This window comes from Lonchura striata, chromosome 13 (assembly GCF_050655825.1).
Source record: "Lonchura striata isolate lonStrDom1 chromosome 13, ASM5065582v1, whole genome shotgun sequence".
Lineage (NCBI taxonomy): Eukaryota > Metazoa > Chordata > Aves > Passeriformes > Estrildidae > Lonchura > Lonchura striata.
Genome location: NC_140715.1, coordinates 19,653,079 through 19,669,614, shown reverse-complemented (window position 1 = coordinate 19,669,614; position 16,536 = coordinate 19,653,079). Strand labels below are relative to the sequence as shown.

The window sequence follows — 16,536 nt, the reverse complement described above, 5'->3', positions numbered from 1 at the left end:
AAAAATAACCCTAATCTACAGGAGAAGTCAGGCACTGAATGGGTGGGGGGATGGCAGAACATCTGGGGGATGTGGGGGAGAAAAGGTATTTTAGAAATGAATGGGAGATGTTGGCGTGGGCTGGAACTGAGATGATTCGAGCGGGTGAAGTGGTTTGAAATAGCTGCTTGCCTGAGGACCTGCTGAGGTTTTTTAAATTTTTTTTTTCTTATTGCTACATAAAGTTTCCCTGTTAGAAGCCAGCTGTGGGTTGGGGGTTACAGCCCTTTGGAGGGGGCTGAAATGGGACAGTTCTGAGGAATTGTGGCCCTCAGTGGGTTCTTAATGGAGATCATTCCATGGCCAAACAGGGCCAGAGGCTGCTTGGGGGCACTTAGATCCCTCCTTTGGGCACTCTCATCCCTCCCATGGGCCTTGACATCCCTCCTGCTGCTTCCCTGTGTGATCAGGACTGATCTTTTTGCTCACAGCAACATGAACCGTGAAGACCGGAATGTGCTGCGTATGAAAGAAAGGGAAAGGCGAAATCAAGAAATTCAGCAGGGTGACGAAGCCTTCCCACCCAACTCTCCTCTCTTTGCTGAACCATACAAAGTGGTGAGTTCCTGCACCTCAGAAAAATGAAGGTTTTAGAACACAAATCATGTGCAAGTTCTTGTTCTGTTTTTTTATTTGTGTTTTTGTTAGGTCGAGAGCTCTTAGGGCAATCAGGTGTTAAAGCAGGGCTTGAAAATAAAACTGGACAGTCACAGCTCCACTGGCAGATTTGTAATGCTCGGGAAGGGGAGGAGCCTTTATAGGGAGTGAGAAAAAGGAAAATAAAACCATTAATTTTTTTTTCCTTCCTTCACCTTCTATACAGTGACTCAAAACAGTTAAGCTGTCCATTGTGTGATGCCAAATTGCCATTTTTGGGGTGCTTTAGCCTGCTGCTAAACTTTCTAACCTTTCACCAATGCAATCCAGACCTGGATAAATTCAGGAAGAGAATGTTTAAATAGGAGATTAATTCAAAATGCTGGAATGTTTGATATGACTATGTTTGATATGATATATCAGCTCTAACTAGTGCTCCAGTGGTTTGTATCTGATATTTTAGTTTGTTTTGAAGGAGTTGATTCTGTTTGTGGTCCTGCACAGCTTTCAGCCTGTGCTGAGTTTCCTTCCAGGTTGCTATGCTGAACAGTACTGGAAAGAATAACCTAATTCTGGAATAACTATTAAAATATTATTTAATAGGTTAATTACGTAGTTCAAAACTCACTTTGAAAGTGAACTCTTCTCTTGTTGCAATTTCAGCTGGTTTGCAAGAAGTAAAACATGACTGAAAACTCTCTTCCTGCAAGAGGAAAATTGAGAAATACCTGTTGTTTTTTTTGCTCCTATGCTCGATAACCAAATTCCACATGTGTGAAGTTAACTGGAGCTGGTTGGGATGCATGGGAGAATGATCCAGAATCCCAGATTTGGAAAACAAAATGGTTATGGAACAAAGAACCCTTTTAACTGTGTGCAGCAAACATTGTGCCAATATAAATACCAATTAAAAATGACTTATGAGGTTGAGGTTAAGTTGATTTTATTTTACTGCTAATTAAAACCTTTTAGAACTGATGCATTCTGAATTAGAGAAGTTACAGTCTGTAAGGTGACAGGAGGCATTACAGCTTTGGAACTGGCATCCAGCTCAGCGGTACATTATTTGATTATTGCTGGTTCAGCTGTCCCTGCTGCTGAATCTTTCCTATGTTTTAGGGAGTTAAATATATATTGTTACAAACTTTTAATACGTTTTAGGGAGTCAAATTGCTGTTTTAAGACCTAAAATTCAGAATTGGAAACACTGGCAAAGAAAGAGGTGTATCCTAGGTGAAACTCGGGCTGAGTGCTGTAGTTACCAGACAGTTTGATGTGGTGTGAAGCTGCGATCGGTTCTAAATCCCATTTTGGTGGCTTGTCGTCCCAGACCAGCAAAGAAGACAAGCTGTCGAGCCGCATCCAGAGCATGCTCGGTAACTATGATGAGATGACGGATCTCATCGGCGACCGGCCGCTCCAGAAGATCGTCGCCATCCCCAAGCCCTCGGTTCCCGCGGCGCCCGATGACAAACCCACGCCCGGCTTCTTCGGCGAGCAGCGGCACGGCGCGGGCTCTCACCAGAGCAGCAAATGGACCCCGGTGGGGCCGGCCCCCAGCACCTCGGCCCAGTCCCAGAAGCGCTCGGCGGGGCCGGGGGCCCACGGGCAGCGCTCCGGGGCCGGCGCGGCCGGCGCCGCGGCCCGGCACGAGCGCGACTCCTACGGCGGCCGCAAGAAGGGCCAGCACGGCTCGGAGCACTCCAAGGGCCGCTCCGGCAGCCCCGGGAAGCCGCCGGCCGTGTCCTCGCTGGCCTCCGGCCACTCCAGAGCCCACGGCGGCGACCACCACGGCAAGGACCACCAGCGCTCCAAGTCGCCCCGGGACCCCGAGCCCAGCTGGGACTCTCCCTCCCGCGTGCCCTCGTTCGCCAGCGGGCAGCACTCGACCCAGTCCTTCCCACCCTCTCTGATGTCCAAGTCCAGTTCAATGTTACAGAAACCCACTGCCTACGTCAGGCCGATGGATGGGCAGGAGTCCATGGAGCCAAAGCTATCCTCGGAACACTACAGCAGCCAGAGCCACGGCGGCGGCGTCAACGAGCTGAAGCCCAGCAGCAAAGCGCACCTGACCAAGCTGAAAATTCCTTCTCAGCCACTGGATGTAAGTTGCTGGCCGTGTCCTGCCTTCTTAAATGTAAATCCACCTGGGCTGGGATTTTCCAGCGTCTCCAAAATCCCAATTTGCCTAACCCAAATGGAGTTTTTAGTAAACACTGTGTTTTTGTTCCTCAAAGCACCTTCACCTAAGCTGTATTTTCAGTGGGGAACATGCAAAAGTAATTGTTTTTGTCTTCTGCTTCTTCAATGTGGATACTGGGATTTTTATTAAATAAAGGCTGAGAAATTCAGAAAGGCTTACTTAACCCCAAGAGGCCAATTTTCAGGGAGTATTTCTCCAGTCAGGAGTTAGAGAAATTGTAGGATACCCGCAAATATTTTGACAAGCTGGGTAAATACATTGTTGTTCCTGGGAGCTGAATTGACTTAGAGTTGTTGATACAACCTGCCTGTATCAGATTTTCTTTTGAAGTGAGTAGCAATTACTAGATGTGATTATTATACCTTCACACCAAATTGAACTGGGTGCAGAACTTTTATCAGTTGTGCTGGATATAAAATACTGTTAGGTTAACAACTTGGAGGAGTTTGGCAATTCCCGAATCATTAGGACACTGACTCCAGCTCACAAGGAGAGTGCCTTTCCTAGTAATAAAGTCTCGTTTCATCTCCTGTCTATCTGCTGGAATCATGATAGCCAGAGAAAAGCCCTTGTTCCTGGGATTGCAACAGATAGCAAAGTAAGATCCAGCACACAGGTAAGGAAATCAGGAATTACTTTATTTATGAAGACTTGCCACATCAATGCTGATGCAGTGAATCCTTAAGTAGCTTTGTTTCTTTCTGTTTGTGACAGCCAGGGATGCAGTGGATTCATAGTTTGGTAATTATTGCTGTTTCTGGGATCGCTCTGTGATGACTGTTTTACTTGGGAATGCAGTTTGTCATTCCTGTGCATTCACGGTCCTGTGCTTGAATTCAGCTATTATCCTGGGGCTGCTACCAGGAAATGATTGAAAGCTGTGATTCTCTTTCCCCTCTCTACAAGTTTTTAATATCACTGCCTGCCCGTGATCACTTTAACTGTCAAGTGAAAAGTGAGAGATTATTATCACAGTTTTATGGATGTCATGTATTTGCTTTTCATAACTGTGACTCATGCCATAAAAACCTGGATCTATCTGATGTTAAAATTGATGAAAAGAGTTAGCAAGGGCTGTTTGTGTCTATGTAGAGTCCATATGAGTCACAATAAGGATTGAAGTTTGTTTTTAACAGTTTCTAGTCTGTGGAAAATTTGGGAGATGTTAATTTTGAGTTTTGATTTGTAGGCATCAGCCTCTGGTGAGGTGAGCTGCGTGGATGAAATCCTCAAAGTAAGTTCTTGGTGTTCTTGTTCCAGACTTTGTTGAAAATACAGCCATTCCCAAGGAGGGGGAAGGACTCTGCAGTGTTAGAATCTGTCCAAGTGCAGGTCCAAGAATCTGTCCAAGCCCAGGAAGACTCTCCAGCACAGGGGGACTGGGCCAAACTGGGAGCAGAGCTGGCCACTGGGTGTTGTGGTGTGCACATCATCTGGAGATCCTCACTGCATTCCTCCTCCCTGATAACCAGAACTACATTTCTTCCACCAAATTACAGTTTTTAATCCTCATATTTTAGATTATAGTAAATGCTTTGCTGCCCCATGGCAGCACTTTCCCTCTCTCCTACCTGGGTTATTTTCCCAAATCCTTTTGTCCCTCCTGTGATGCCCTGTCCTATGTCTGCTCTCACAAAAGGATCATCAGGTCCCTCTGGAACATTTCCATGGCTTATTACTTCCTGTGACCTTCAGTCCTCCAGGGCCTTGGGGATGCTTTGAGAGAACAGGAGGCACTTTCCAGCTGCAGGCATTTGATTTCCCCCTTTTCCTCTAACTCTACAGGCTTCCCTTTCCTAGGATTCTTCTTCCCACACAGTCTGAAGGGATCAGACTGACTTGCACTGCAGCTTATCTTCAGGCCAGCCCAGTTGATTGATTTATGTTTTGCTGGTTGTTATTATGTCATAACTCCCTCTTCTCCTGGGTAGCAATTTAGCATTCAGGTTTACATGCAAAATTTTTGTAGCACGTTTGGGAAATTAAGATTTGAATATAAAGCTTAGTGAAGGGTGAACAATGAACTGAAAATTGAGAGAATCCAGATTGCAAGTTGAAATCTGATTTATTTTGTTAATAATTTCAGTTTTTGTTGTGTTGTAGGAGATGACCCACTCCTGGCCTCCTCCACTGACTGCCATCCACACCCCCTGCAAAACTGAACCCTCCAAATTCCCCTTTCCAACAAAGGTCAGTGTTGAATCCAACAGTGGATACCGTTGAAAAAGTAACTCCAGTTAAAGATCAGGATTTTGGAACTCCTACATTCAGTTCTGTATAACCTGGGTTTGTTTCAGTGGTTTGGCTCTCTTTATTTTTCTTCACTTCATCTGTCAGCAGTGGCCTTAGGAAAAATGTCCTTGGTTTTCCTCTGCTTTGGATAGACAGTCTGCAAAGTTCTCTATGATACAGCTTACCTTTTTAAGTTTTGTTGGATAAATTCAAACTTTCAAACTTTTGAAGCTTGGAAGTTCCTTTGAGCCCTTTCCCTAACAGGGAAATGCTCTGCACCATTTTGTGTAGAACCAAGTGAGTTTCCCTCCATGTAGCAAAACAGAGGCTGAATGGTAAAGGCTGAGAAATTTAAATGGACTTTTCTACATAAACTGAATTTTCCTCTAAGTTTGAAGTCCACTAATAGTTGTGTGAGATTTTTTTTCATTTTCAATTACAAAAAAATAAGACTTTTAAGAATCATATGTTTTGCTGAAGAAATCAGTTGTTCCAAAAGATCCTCTTCCCAACTTCCTGTGTTCTTAAGAGCTGCTGAAGGGTTTAAGCAGTTAATTCCAGAGAGAAATCCACCTCTGCTGCTGCTGAGAGCACAGGGCACGTGTCCAGGGGAGCTGCTGGAGCTGACACCTCTGAGGAAGGAATTCTGCTGCTGCCTTCCCTGAGGCTGGGGCTGGCAGCTCCAGGGTTCCAGGGCACACACAGGGAATTGTTTGTCTGGAAGAGCAGCTCTGCAGGATCCTGGAAACCCAGGGGAGGCAGCTGTGGGTGAAACCCAGCATGGGGAGCTGACTCACCCAGGAATTCATGATCTGGTTCCTGGGTCTGCTGATTACCAGTAAAAGATTCAACTCAACAATGGGATTTTTCTCCATATTCAACATCTCTCTGGGATGAATTGGGGTGCTCCACCCCTAATTTGGCAGAGCTTCAGAGTGAAGGAATTGCCCTGTTTGTCTTTAAAAGTTACCTGTGTAATAATTCAGCCCATGCTCTCTCTGACTGTTCTAGACACCACTTAATTGCTCTTAATTTCCTGTTTGATCCAAATTGCTCCCCGAAACAGAACATCTGAAGGAATAATTTTGAGAAGACTTTCTCACTGAGGTTTCTACTGTCATCTCTCTAATCCCATCCTTTTGTGTGAATGCGTTGACGTGACCTTCCTTCAGCCAAAGGTTCCAGTCCCTGTTGGAAGGGCACATCCACAAACCTCCCCCAGACTGGTCCACGTTCAGGTTCTCATCCTGGCTGGACATCCCAGAGCCAGGACAGTCCTGCTGTCACCACCTCTGAGTGACCTGTCCCTGGCTCACTGCATTTTGCTTCTCTTCAATATTAAAAAAACCCAGAATTTACCATTCAGTTCTCAGCTTTACTTTGGAAGGCATACCTAGAAATAAATCCTGTTTTCTGTTTTCCTAGCATTAGATCAATATTAATCTTGCAAATATTACTTTTAGTCAGGGTTTATTTGTGTGCTATGTAAAACTGTCAGCCTGGAAATAATTCTTATAAGATCCTTTTCTTATAAGGAAAGAAATTCCACACCTTTCCTCATCAACAAAGGTCCTTATTCCTCTGCTTTGAGTGCTCATTCCTGAACCTTTGGGGAGATATTTTCCCTTTGCATTTTGGGCACCCTTGGCTGTGGGGCTGCTTGGTTTTAGTTTCCCTGGCATTTGACTGAGCTGGGGGAGAGGAAGGTGTGCAGAAATCCATGTGGCTGTGCCACAGAGGCCACGTAACACTGCACAGCTCTGGCAGTGTCTGAACAAAAAGGAGGCTTGTGGGGCTTTTTGAACCTCTCAACCTGGATTGTGTCTCTTCACCCAGTTTGCAAAAAATTCCATTTATGGCTGCTCTGAGTCTTTTTGACTTTTTGCCAGCTTTTTTATTTTGTGGCTGCACATTTTAGCCATGGAACTCTGTCAAATTCTCTCTCTGCATCCAAAGCCTATAATTTCCTCTGCCTTTCTCCCCTCTTGTCATTCTTGGCAGCAGCAGCTCTGCAGAATTCCAGGGAGTTAGTGAGCCATGGGCCTGTGCAGTCTGGGCCCAGAGCAGAATCCACCAAGTAAAACACAACAGTGGTTTGCTTTAATCAAGCAGTTCTGTTGGAGGAAAGCTCCTTCTCTGTAAAACTGTGCTCCATTTATTGCTGAAGTGTTTCACAGCATTGCCCCTGTGGGCACAGCTTGGTGTGTTCTTCCTGCTCACATAAAGTGAAGCTGCCCTTGGTAGACCACTTGATTTTATTTGTCAGACTCTTGGGATGGGATCGCTTTCCCTGTGTGTAGGGAGTGAGTAACTCCAAGGAACCCAACCTCCTGACTGAGGCCTCTCTGACTGCTATAAATATATCTAATAGTTCCCAGGAAGTCTTTGGATCAGAAGAGAAAACTCCATGAAAATAGGTCAGGGAAAGTTTTATGGATGCTATGGAAAAATGCAGATTGCTGTGTCTTGATAAAAAATGTTATGCTGTGACCTAACACTCTATAATTTTGTCCATGGGCTCACAGTCAGACACTCCAGAAATGCTGGCAGTGTTTGTAAAATGCATTGAGCAGCCCAGCTGCAGGCTGGGGGAGGAAGGCTGGGATTCCAGGGGTCTTGCTGTGCCTGTACCTCTGCAGGGCTGGGGCCAGCAGGAGCCCTTCTGCCATCCCTGCCCTGCTGGGACACACAGATTTCCTCCTGGGAAGCAGAAAGGAGATCTCACCTGAGCTTTTGGTGTCCCCTGGGAATGGCCTCGTTCCCCTCAGCCACGGCTGTGGGATGGGAACCCAGCCCTGCTGCCTCTGTCCAGCTGCAGAATTCCTCTCCCCAGGTGTTTTTGTCAGAGTTTTTGTTTCCTGCTCCAGTGTCTTCCCTGTGTAACCTCAGTCCATTAAACTTTGCTTTAAAGGGTTTCTTTCCTTTCAGTTGGTTGCAATTTCTTTCTCAAGCAGAAGCTGCTTTCTCTTTAGAAGCTGCTGCTCTCAATAACCTGGGAGTTGAAAGTAGAACTTTTTTTTTTTTTAGTGTCTGAGTTTCTTAAAGAAATATGTATCCAGCAGATGGCAAGGGAGTTGGAAAAAGTTGCACATTGAACCATAACACCTCATTAAAATGCACTTAGCTGAGAGCCAGTGCTTTGCCTCTGAAATAGGAAGTTGACTCAAATGAGGAATTAGGCAGGTGTGTTCTGCAGAGTTCCCAATCCCTGTGCTGCTGGAAGGGGTGCCAGTTCCCTATCCCATTCTCCCCCAGTGCTGTGGCTTTGCAAATGTAGAGTTTGAAGTCTTTATTTGTTTTTTTCACTCAGTTTGTTGGCTTGGCTGAGCTGCCAGCGGCAAAAGGTAACCAGGGATTCCCACCTGCCTCCTCCTACTTGTGAAATTTTAAGAAATAAATTTATTTTGAAGGGAGTGTAGCTGTTCACAAGGCTCCTCTCCAGTTTTGCTTTGCTTTTGAATTCTTTCTCAATTTTTTATTATTGTTTTTGTTGTCCCTTCCTTTCAATTAGTAAAGATTAGTAGTATTAGTATTTGAAATACTTCCCAAGGAAAGGTCCTTATGAAGTTTTCCATCCACAAAAGTCTTGTTCAATGCATTGTTCCATTTTTGAAATACAAAGCTGAAGGAAAATGAAAACACCTCAAGAGTGCTTTGCTGTATAAAGCTTTTGTGTGTTTAAAAACTTCATTCTGTAAATTGCCTCTGTAACCACTGCCTGGCACTGGCTTGGTGTGAGGGAAAACCAGGTCAGAGGTGGACCAGGAAAAGTGGAATTCATTGTTGAATGGTAGTTCTGGTTTGCCATTGCCAGAGCATGTAAGTAAAATGTGTGTATACAACTAGAAATTGCAAATATTGGACTGAGTTTGTTTTTCTGGGGTCGTCAGTTGTCCTCATTTTGAAATGAGGTCAGGAAGGTCCTGTTTTAAAAAGGCACTCGAGCCTGGAAGGGAGTTTGAGGTGGCTCAGTAGCCTCTGTGTGTTTGTTAAAACAATGGTTTAGGATTTCAAAAACATTCATAATCTGCTGTATCTTGGGAGTCAGAATTGGAGTTTCTGAAATGGGAATACTGAGGATGATAGAAGTGCTAAAACCTGCAAGGTTTCCTCTTTCCTGGCTGGTTTTACAGGATATTGGGCAGGAATTGTTTCCTGGGAGGGTGGGCAGCCCTGGCACAGGTACCCAGAGCAGCTGTGGCTGCCCCTGGATCCCTGGCAGTGCCCAAGGCCAGGCTGGACAGGGCTTGGGGACACCTGGGACAGTGGGAGTGTCCCTGCCGTGGCGGGGTTGGCACTGGGTGAGCTTTGGGATCCCTTCCAGCCCAGCCCAGCCCATCCTGTGAATCTAAAATACCATTTTACTGGCTTTTCTGCCAGAGCTGGCTGTTGCAGGCTGGAATTCTGTGCTGCCCACCCAGGCTGGGCTTGCCAGGGACCCACGTGGAGCCTTTGGGGCAGAGTGTGCAGAGCTGGTCCCATTTGAAAGCTCACCTTGTCCCTGAGGCTCCTGCGTGGCTGAGGAATATTGTTTGTTGGGAGATTTTCCCTGTTCCAATTGCTGTGTGTGCTTGAAGAACTTCAAACAGCAGCAAAGTTTGTGTGTGTATCAGGAGCATAAACAAACATCCTGAACAGTTCCTTTCCATCCTAAACACAGAGGAGGAGGGGATTTAGGGAAGTCACACGGGGATTTGGGAGTTTCAGCCCTGATGTGCCTTTGGGAACAGCAGGAAGTGGGTGAGGAAGAGGAGTGTGAAGGTCTCACCTGGGGAAAGAATCCCCCTTTCTCTGCCTGTTATTGTTTTTTCACCTTTTCCAGAGACTTAAGTGTCATCCATTAAGTAGAAAGGATATCTTCCTTCCAGCCTGGTTTTTAGTACCTTAAATTCCCACTGAAAAAAAAAACCCACTTGTGATGTTTTATTCCCCCAGGAGTCTCAGCAGTCCAGTTTTGGCACTGGAGAACAGAGTGAGTACATGAAACTTCCTGGAATGTGTTGAATGTTTTTGTTGTCTTTCGGTGTTCTCAGCATCTCCCAAGATGTCAGAGTTTTAGGAAATGAGGTTTTCCAGACTGCTCACAGGATGGAGACTCACTTCAGATTTTCTCTGCTTTCTCAACTTTTAAGCTGTTAAACAGTTGCTTGATTTTATTCTGCTTTTCTTGTTCAGATCTTGGAGGTTATCACTGAGTGGAAGGGTGGTGTGTTTGAGGGAAAAGATTTATTTTAATTGATCCAATTCTTTACAAAATGCCTCTATGGTTGATTGATTTGAAAGTAACTGAGTACTAAACCAAAATACCTTAAAAAACCCAACCCCCTGCTTAGGGACATATTAGAAACCAGAAGAGTGCTTTTGATTTTATTCCAGTAGAAAAAGCACACAGCATTTTCACTGGTTTTCTTTTTTTTTTACTTTGACATTTTAAAGTCAAGAGAGAGAACTGGTCAAGAACTTAAATCACATGATATTATCCTTGAGTTTCTTGCACTTTTAGACTTCAGAAAAAAGTCGCTTTTATTTCTTTGTCATTATTTTGAGTATTGCTTAAAAGAACATAAAACTCAGGTAAATACCAGGTAAAATTGAATTAAGTTTGTGCTGTTACCTTCCAAAAGTCCTTCCACTCCCTCTTGAAGTGATTAAACAGCTTAAATAGTAAAAGAAGAATGGTTTATTCTTAGATATTCACAAGCAGCTTAATCTGAACATCTGATACAGTGGGGAATTAAGGAAACAAATTCAAGCTTAATTCCATAATGCTAAACCCTAGGCTCACGTTATAGGGGCAGCTGATCTTTAGGTGTGGAAAAGAAGAGCCAAGGTTAATTAAACGCAGAGCCAGTTTCCTGTGCCTGTTTGGGTTTTCTGGAGAGCTTTTAACAGCCTCTGCTCTTGTTTTTGTTGAGCTGCACCCAGTTATTTACAAGAATGAAAGAAAAGGGAAGGGAAGAAACCCCAAACTGAGAAACAGATTTTGTCAGGGTGTGTTCCTGCTGTCGCAGTTAGTGTGTGAGTTGGATTTTGGGGTGTGGAGGTTCTCATCCATCAGAGGCTGTGTGCAGGTGGATCCATGTCCTGCATGTGTAAAGCAAGAATTCCGTCTTGCTAGGAGCAGAACAGTTTTCACACCATTAATGACAAATTAAGTGTGTATTGGTTTACACAGCAATGATTTAGCTGATTTTCTCTATTTTCTTGGTTAAATGATTTGCTGTATTTGGTGTTTTGTCTCTGCATTGCTCCCTCCCTCAGCCTGGGGGAGGTGGTACCTGGTGTCACCTGGGTGCTGCTCCCTCCTGTCCCCTCACATGGCCTTGCTTTATCCATCCTTGTGGCAGCTTTGGGGGCACTTCTGCTGTGCCTGAGTTTTCAGCTGTGCTTTTCTTCTTTTCTTCTCCTAGAACGATACAATCCCTCCTCCAAAACATCCAATGGTCATCAATCCAAATCGTAAGTGGCTGCTGGAAAACATTTCACAAACAAAAGTTGTGTTTTAAGAGATGTAGGAAAAGGTGTTTAGTAGAATGTGAGTGCCATTCCAGCATCCATCTCCTTGGCTGGCAGGAAAAGGTTTTTTGGGACAATAAACCAAATATTGCTCACTGGAGTGAGTAAAAAAATACCCTGAGCTGCCTTTCTGCTCCTTTGCTTTCCTGTCAGCTGCCAGGAGAGGAGCAGGAGTTTGGAATTGGCTTGGGAATCAGAAAGGATGGGACCTAACAGGCCTTGCAGAGCTGACAGCTGGAAGTTGCACAAATTCAGGATGAGGGAAGGTTTTTTATTGGAGGAGACAGAAAACTGGGTCTGGGATCTTGTGAGGTTTGTTCTGCTTTCTCTTTAAGTCCCTGACAAACATTTTGCAGACCCAGCAACACAGAAAAACACAGAGGCAACTGGAATGTTCTACATGGCTGTAATCCACCTTCCTCAGACTTAAAAATCAATGATATGCAGTTTAAAGATGGTTTCCAAATAAATGTGCCCATAAAAATAAATATTTACCAGCTGATAGTGTGTTGATGAAAGCTGGCTCTGAAAGATGACTGGGTTAGTAACATTCCTCAGTTAACTTTTATTGGGATGCACACACAGGATGCAGCCTGGTGCTTCTGCCACAGAATTGGTAAGATGAAAAAGCACCTGACCTGTGAGAAAGAAATAAAACAAAAGAAACCCCCTTCAATTCATACAAACCTGGAGCCAGTGTCCCAAAATCAGGCAGTTCAGAGAGGTGCTGAGAGGGAGCTGTGCCATTGCCAAAGCTGGGAATGAGAGAACCCCTGAGAGAAGAGGCAGCATTGGACACCTGCTGAGCTGGGATGCAGGAGAAGGAAGTTTAAATGATGTTTACTATGACAAAGCAACTTCAAATATATATCTTTAAGTGATTATGACCTGGTAAAGAAAACCCTTAAAAAGGAGATAAATGCATAATTTGTAAAATTATAGCAATGGCCAGGAGTTCAGGAGTGAGCTCCTTGAGGTTGATGTTCCTGTTCAGATCATCAGCAGAGCAGCTCATGGGAAGCTCAGGAAGAGTCAGACTTAATTCTTTCTTATTTTCCCTCCACAGATGTGAATCGAACCAGACAGAGTAAGATGTTTTCTTTTTATAATCAAATGTTTCCAGTAATCACAAAGGCCCTGCTGTGTGTTTTCATTGTGCTCATGTATTCTCAGTATGTGGAACTGTGTGTGTGTGTGACTACCAGCAGTAATTATGGCTTTGGATAACAGTAATTAATGATGGCTTAGGACAGTTGCACTGCTGCCATGAGACAGGAAGCAGCCACTGGGGCTGGCTTTTTTTCCTCCATTTCAAACACAATTCTTGGCCATTGTGTGTAAGGAGTTGAACATAACACAAGTTACCTCCTCCCACACCAGTAAATTGTGTCAGATTTCCTTTCTAAATTTAACAGAATGGACTCAGGAGCCAAAATACCTGAATCCTCATTCTTTGAAGAATGACTCAACTCCCCATTCTTAACCATGAAATGTGTGAGTGCTGTCTGGTGGCTCTCACCCACGCAGCCCCTGCAGGATAAACAGTGCCATGGTGAGATCTAGCAGAATGCTTTGGAAGTAATTAAAGTACTTGGAAAAACTTGTCTCACTTTCTCCCTTTTCCCTTAGTATGTTGAAAGATGACTTAAAACTTAGCAGTAGTGAAGACAGCGATGGAGAGCAGGTATGTTCCTTAGATCAGTTCCCAAAAAACTCTGCACTCATCCATGGGGCAGCCCTGGGCAGGGAGCATGACCCAGCAGCAAACTGGGCAGCTTAGCAGGAGAGCTGTGAAACTGAAATCTCATGGAATGTTTTTAGACAAACTCAGGCATTCTTAAATGTAATCTTGGGGAAAATTTTGTGCAAGCAAAATGAAATGTTGTGTTTTGTGGAAACAGTTTGCTTTTATCTAGAAATTTTTATTAACTGATTTCACATGGGCGTTCTCTGAACATCAAATAACAGTAGTGTACTTTAAAACTGGTATAATGGCTCCTTAATTAAAGATAAACCCCTTTGTGTTCTGCCATCCCAGCTACAGAGCTCATGGTGTGAACATCTGTGTGCATTGGTGCCCTGGGGTATTTGGGGTGACAGGGAGTCCCTGGGAGCACAGCTGCACCTTCACATTTATCAAAAAGTCTCTTTTTCATTCTTCTCGGGATTAACTTTGTGCAGCTTCTGCCAGACTGGCACTTAACTTGCTAAATAAAAATAAAACGTGTCTGTACTGCCCAGTAACCCCCACTGCTCTGGGGTTTCTTCTGTTCCTGTTCCCAGTTCTGGTACTTGATTTTCTTCAAGTGGAAAACTGGGAGTTGGTGACTTTACTTACCTTGAGCATCTCAGAAAATCATTGTGAAATGCTGAATCATCTGATTCAAAAAGGTGGAAACAGGATATTAATTAGTGGTAGAAATGGGAACTCTCACAAATGGAGTCAGAATATAGAGATTTGTACTGAAAATTTGGAGCAAATAACGCTGCTTCTCTTTCTGCATAAGGAAAATGCAGATAAATTTAAACTACTGCAAATAATGATTTTTTAAAAAATTAAAGGCTCTAAACCAATGTTGTGCAACTTAATTGTATATGCCAGCCTAAAATAGCTTCTAGAAGCTTCATGCTCTTTTTTTTTAATTGCAGGACTGCGATAAGACCGTGCCAAGGAGCACACCTGGAAGGTAGGAATTCCTGGGGGATTGCAGCACAGTGGGGAAGTTCAGCCCTGTCAGCACTCCTGGCTTGGTCTCCTTTCCAAATTCATCTTTGCCTTGTACTAAAGCAAAAGTGATGAGAATTTAATCAGTGATTAAATAGTAATAAATATAATATTAAGTATTGCAAATGAGACTGACCACTTTGGGAAGGAACAACACCCAAAGGCTGTTTGTTTCCAGGCTTATCTGTGTTCACCTAGGCTGAATTTTCTCCTGATTTTTTTTGTCACTCCTAATGAAAGGATTTGAAGGATGTACCTGTGCCTCAGGTAATGCTTGGTTTCCCTGCTTTCTGTTGCAGTAATTCTGAGCCTTCCCAGCACAACAGTGAAGGAGCAGACAACTCCAGGGATGACTCGAGCAGCCACAGCGGCTCCGAGAGCAGCTCCGGCTCCGACTCGGAGAGCGAGAGCAGCTCCAGTGACAGCGAGGCCAACGAGCCATCCCAGAGTGCATCCCCCGAGGTAGGGCAGCCAGGGCCTGCCTTCAGCAGCTGGGCTCCAGTCCTGCCACTTACCAGCACAAAAGTTCAGTAAATTCTCACTGTTAAAGACAAAGCACTGACCAACATGGGCTCGCTGTCGGGCTGGGCTGTTCTGCTCCAGTTCCTGTGGTGCATGTGGCAGTTCTCTAGAAGCCCACATCTGATGTTTGATTTTAGGTGGTTTTTACCACCAGTTGTCTGTTGGAGAGCAGAGTTAGATATGGTATCAGAACCCTAAAAAATCATGGCATCAAATACAACTTGCCTGTTGGTAGCAAACAAAGGGAAAATTTGTGTTATTTGGGCCTGTATTTCATTTATTTATCTCGGGTTTTGGGTGTACCTTGTGCATTGGTGTGCAGCATCATACAGCTGCCACGTGGAAAAGATGGAAGAAGTGGGAAATATTTTATCTAACTCTGTTTTTTACTTTGTTTTTAGCCAGAGCCACCACCCACAAACAAGTGGCAGCTGGATAACTGGTTGAACAAAGTCAATTCCCATAAAGTGTCACCAGCTTCTTCCGTGGACAGCAATATCCCTTCTTCCCAAGGCTACAAGAAAGAGGGACGAGATCAGGGTACAGGGAGTGGGTACACTGATCAAGGTGGATCCAAGGATTCCATTTCTTCTACACCAGGGAGAGATTCCAAACCCACCCAGAAGGGCTCGGAGAGCAGTCGCGGGAGGCAGAAATCACCTGCCCAGAGCGACAGCTCGACTCAAAGGAGGACTGTAGGCAAAAAACAGCCCAAGAAAGCAGAAAAGACATCTGTGGAAGAGCCCAGAGGAGGTCTTAAAATAGAAAGTGAAACCCCAGTAGACATGGCAACAAATATCCCTTCAAACAGGCACAAGGCAGCCACCAAAGGCTCCAGGAAACCCAATATAAAAAAGGAGCCCAAGTCTTCCCCTCGACCTACAACAGAGAAAAAGAAATACAAGGCTTCAAGCAAATCTGCCCAGAAATCCAGGGAATTCATCGAAACAGATACCTCATCCTCTGATTCAGATGAAAATGAGAGTCTGCCTCCTTCCTCACAAACACCCAAATACTCTGAGAGCAATAGGACTCCTGTTAAATCTTCCATGGAGGAGGATGACAGCTTTTTTCGGCAAAGAATGTTCTCTCCTATGGAAGAGAAAGAGCTTCTGTCCCCACTGAGTGATCCTGATGAAAGGTACCCACTCATTGTGAAGATTGACCTGAGCCTCTTATCCAGGATACCAGGGAAGCCTTACAAGGACGCCGAGGGAGCCAAGGCGGAGAAGAAGAGCGCTCCGGAGAAACACGCCCGCGAGGCCCAGAAACAGCCCTCGGACAAGAGCTCCACCAAAGGCAAGAGGAAACACAAACAGGTCAGCACTCTGGGGAGATCTCCCTCTTCTCCCAGCCCTCAGAGCGTTGAGCAGCACAGAATGCAGGTGGCACCTCAGGGCAGGGACTGAGCTGTGCAGGAGGGGCTCTGCTGCCCTGTGTAGAACGGCATCATCCCTGTGGATCATCCCTGTGCTGGTGCAGGAGACTGTTAGGATTTTCTTGCAGAGACTGTTGGGATTTTCTTGCAGAAACACCTCTAGGGGTGGCAGCCCTGTAGCCAGAGCTCAGGGAGGTCACAGATCTGTGCCTCTGAGCTCTGCCCCCGGCCCTCTCCTGCCTCCCTGGCACAGCCCCTGGTGCTCTGCAGGTCAGCTCAGACAGCTAATCCAATGGGAAATCCACCTGGGGGAAAAAACCCCAA

At 44.9% G+C, this 16,536-nt stretch overlaps 1 protein-coding gene across 4 annotated transcripts in view; it reads left to right on the top strand.

Moving 5' to 3' along the window:
* Positions 1–16,536, top strand: part of AFF4 (ALF transcription elongation factor 4) — a 46,509-nt gene that overhangs the window by 16,050 nt on the left and 13,923 nt on the right. For 2 of the 4 annotated variants that reach the window (XM_021541265.4, XM_085591611.1), the window contains exons 2-12: positions 471–597; positions 1,967–2,740; positions 4,029–4,073; positions 4,943–5,029; positions 10,007–10,043; positions 11,482–11,530; positions 12,654–12,674; positions 13,217–13,271; positions 14,237–14,274; positions 14,612–14,774; positions 15,236–16,153. In XM_021541265.4, the coding sequence (XP_021396940.1) occupies positions 475–597; positions 1,967–2,740; positions 4,029–4,073; positions 4,943–5,029; positions 10,007–10,043; positions 11,482–11,530; positions 12,654–12,674; positions 13,217–13,271; positions 14,237–14,274; positions 14,612–14,774; positions 15,236–16,153 (2,310 nt within the window). In that variant the 5' untranslated portion in view covers positions 471–474. Of the gene's footprint in view, positions 1–103; positions 598–1,966; positions 2,741–4,028; positions 4,074–4,942; positions 5,030–10,006; positions 10,044–11,481; positions 11,531–12,653; positions 12,675–13,216; positions 13,272–14,236; positions 14,275–14,611; positions 14,775–15,235; positions 16,154–16,536 lie in introns of those variants that run through there. The other 2 variants (XM_085591609.1, XM_085591610.1) reach the window with 2 other exon arrangements.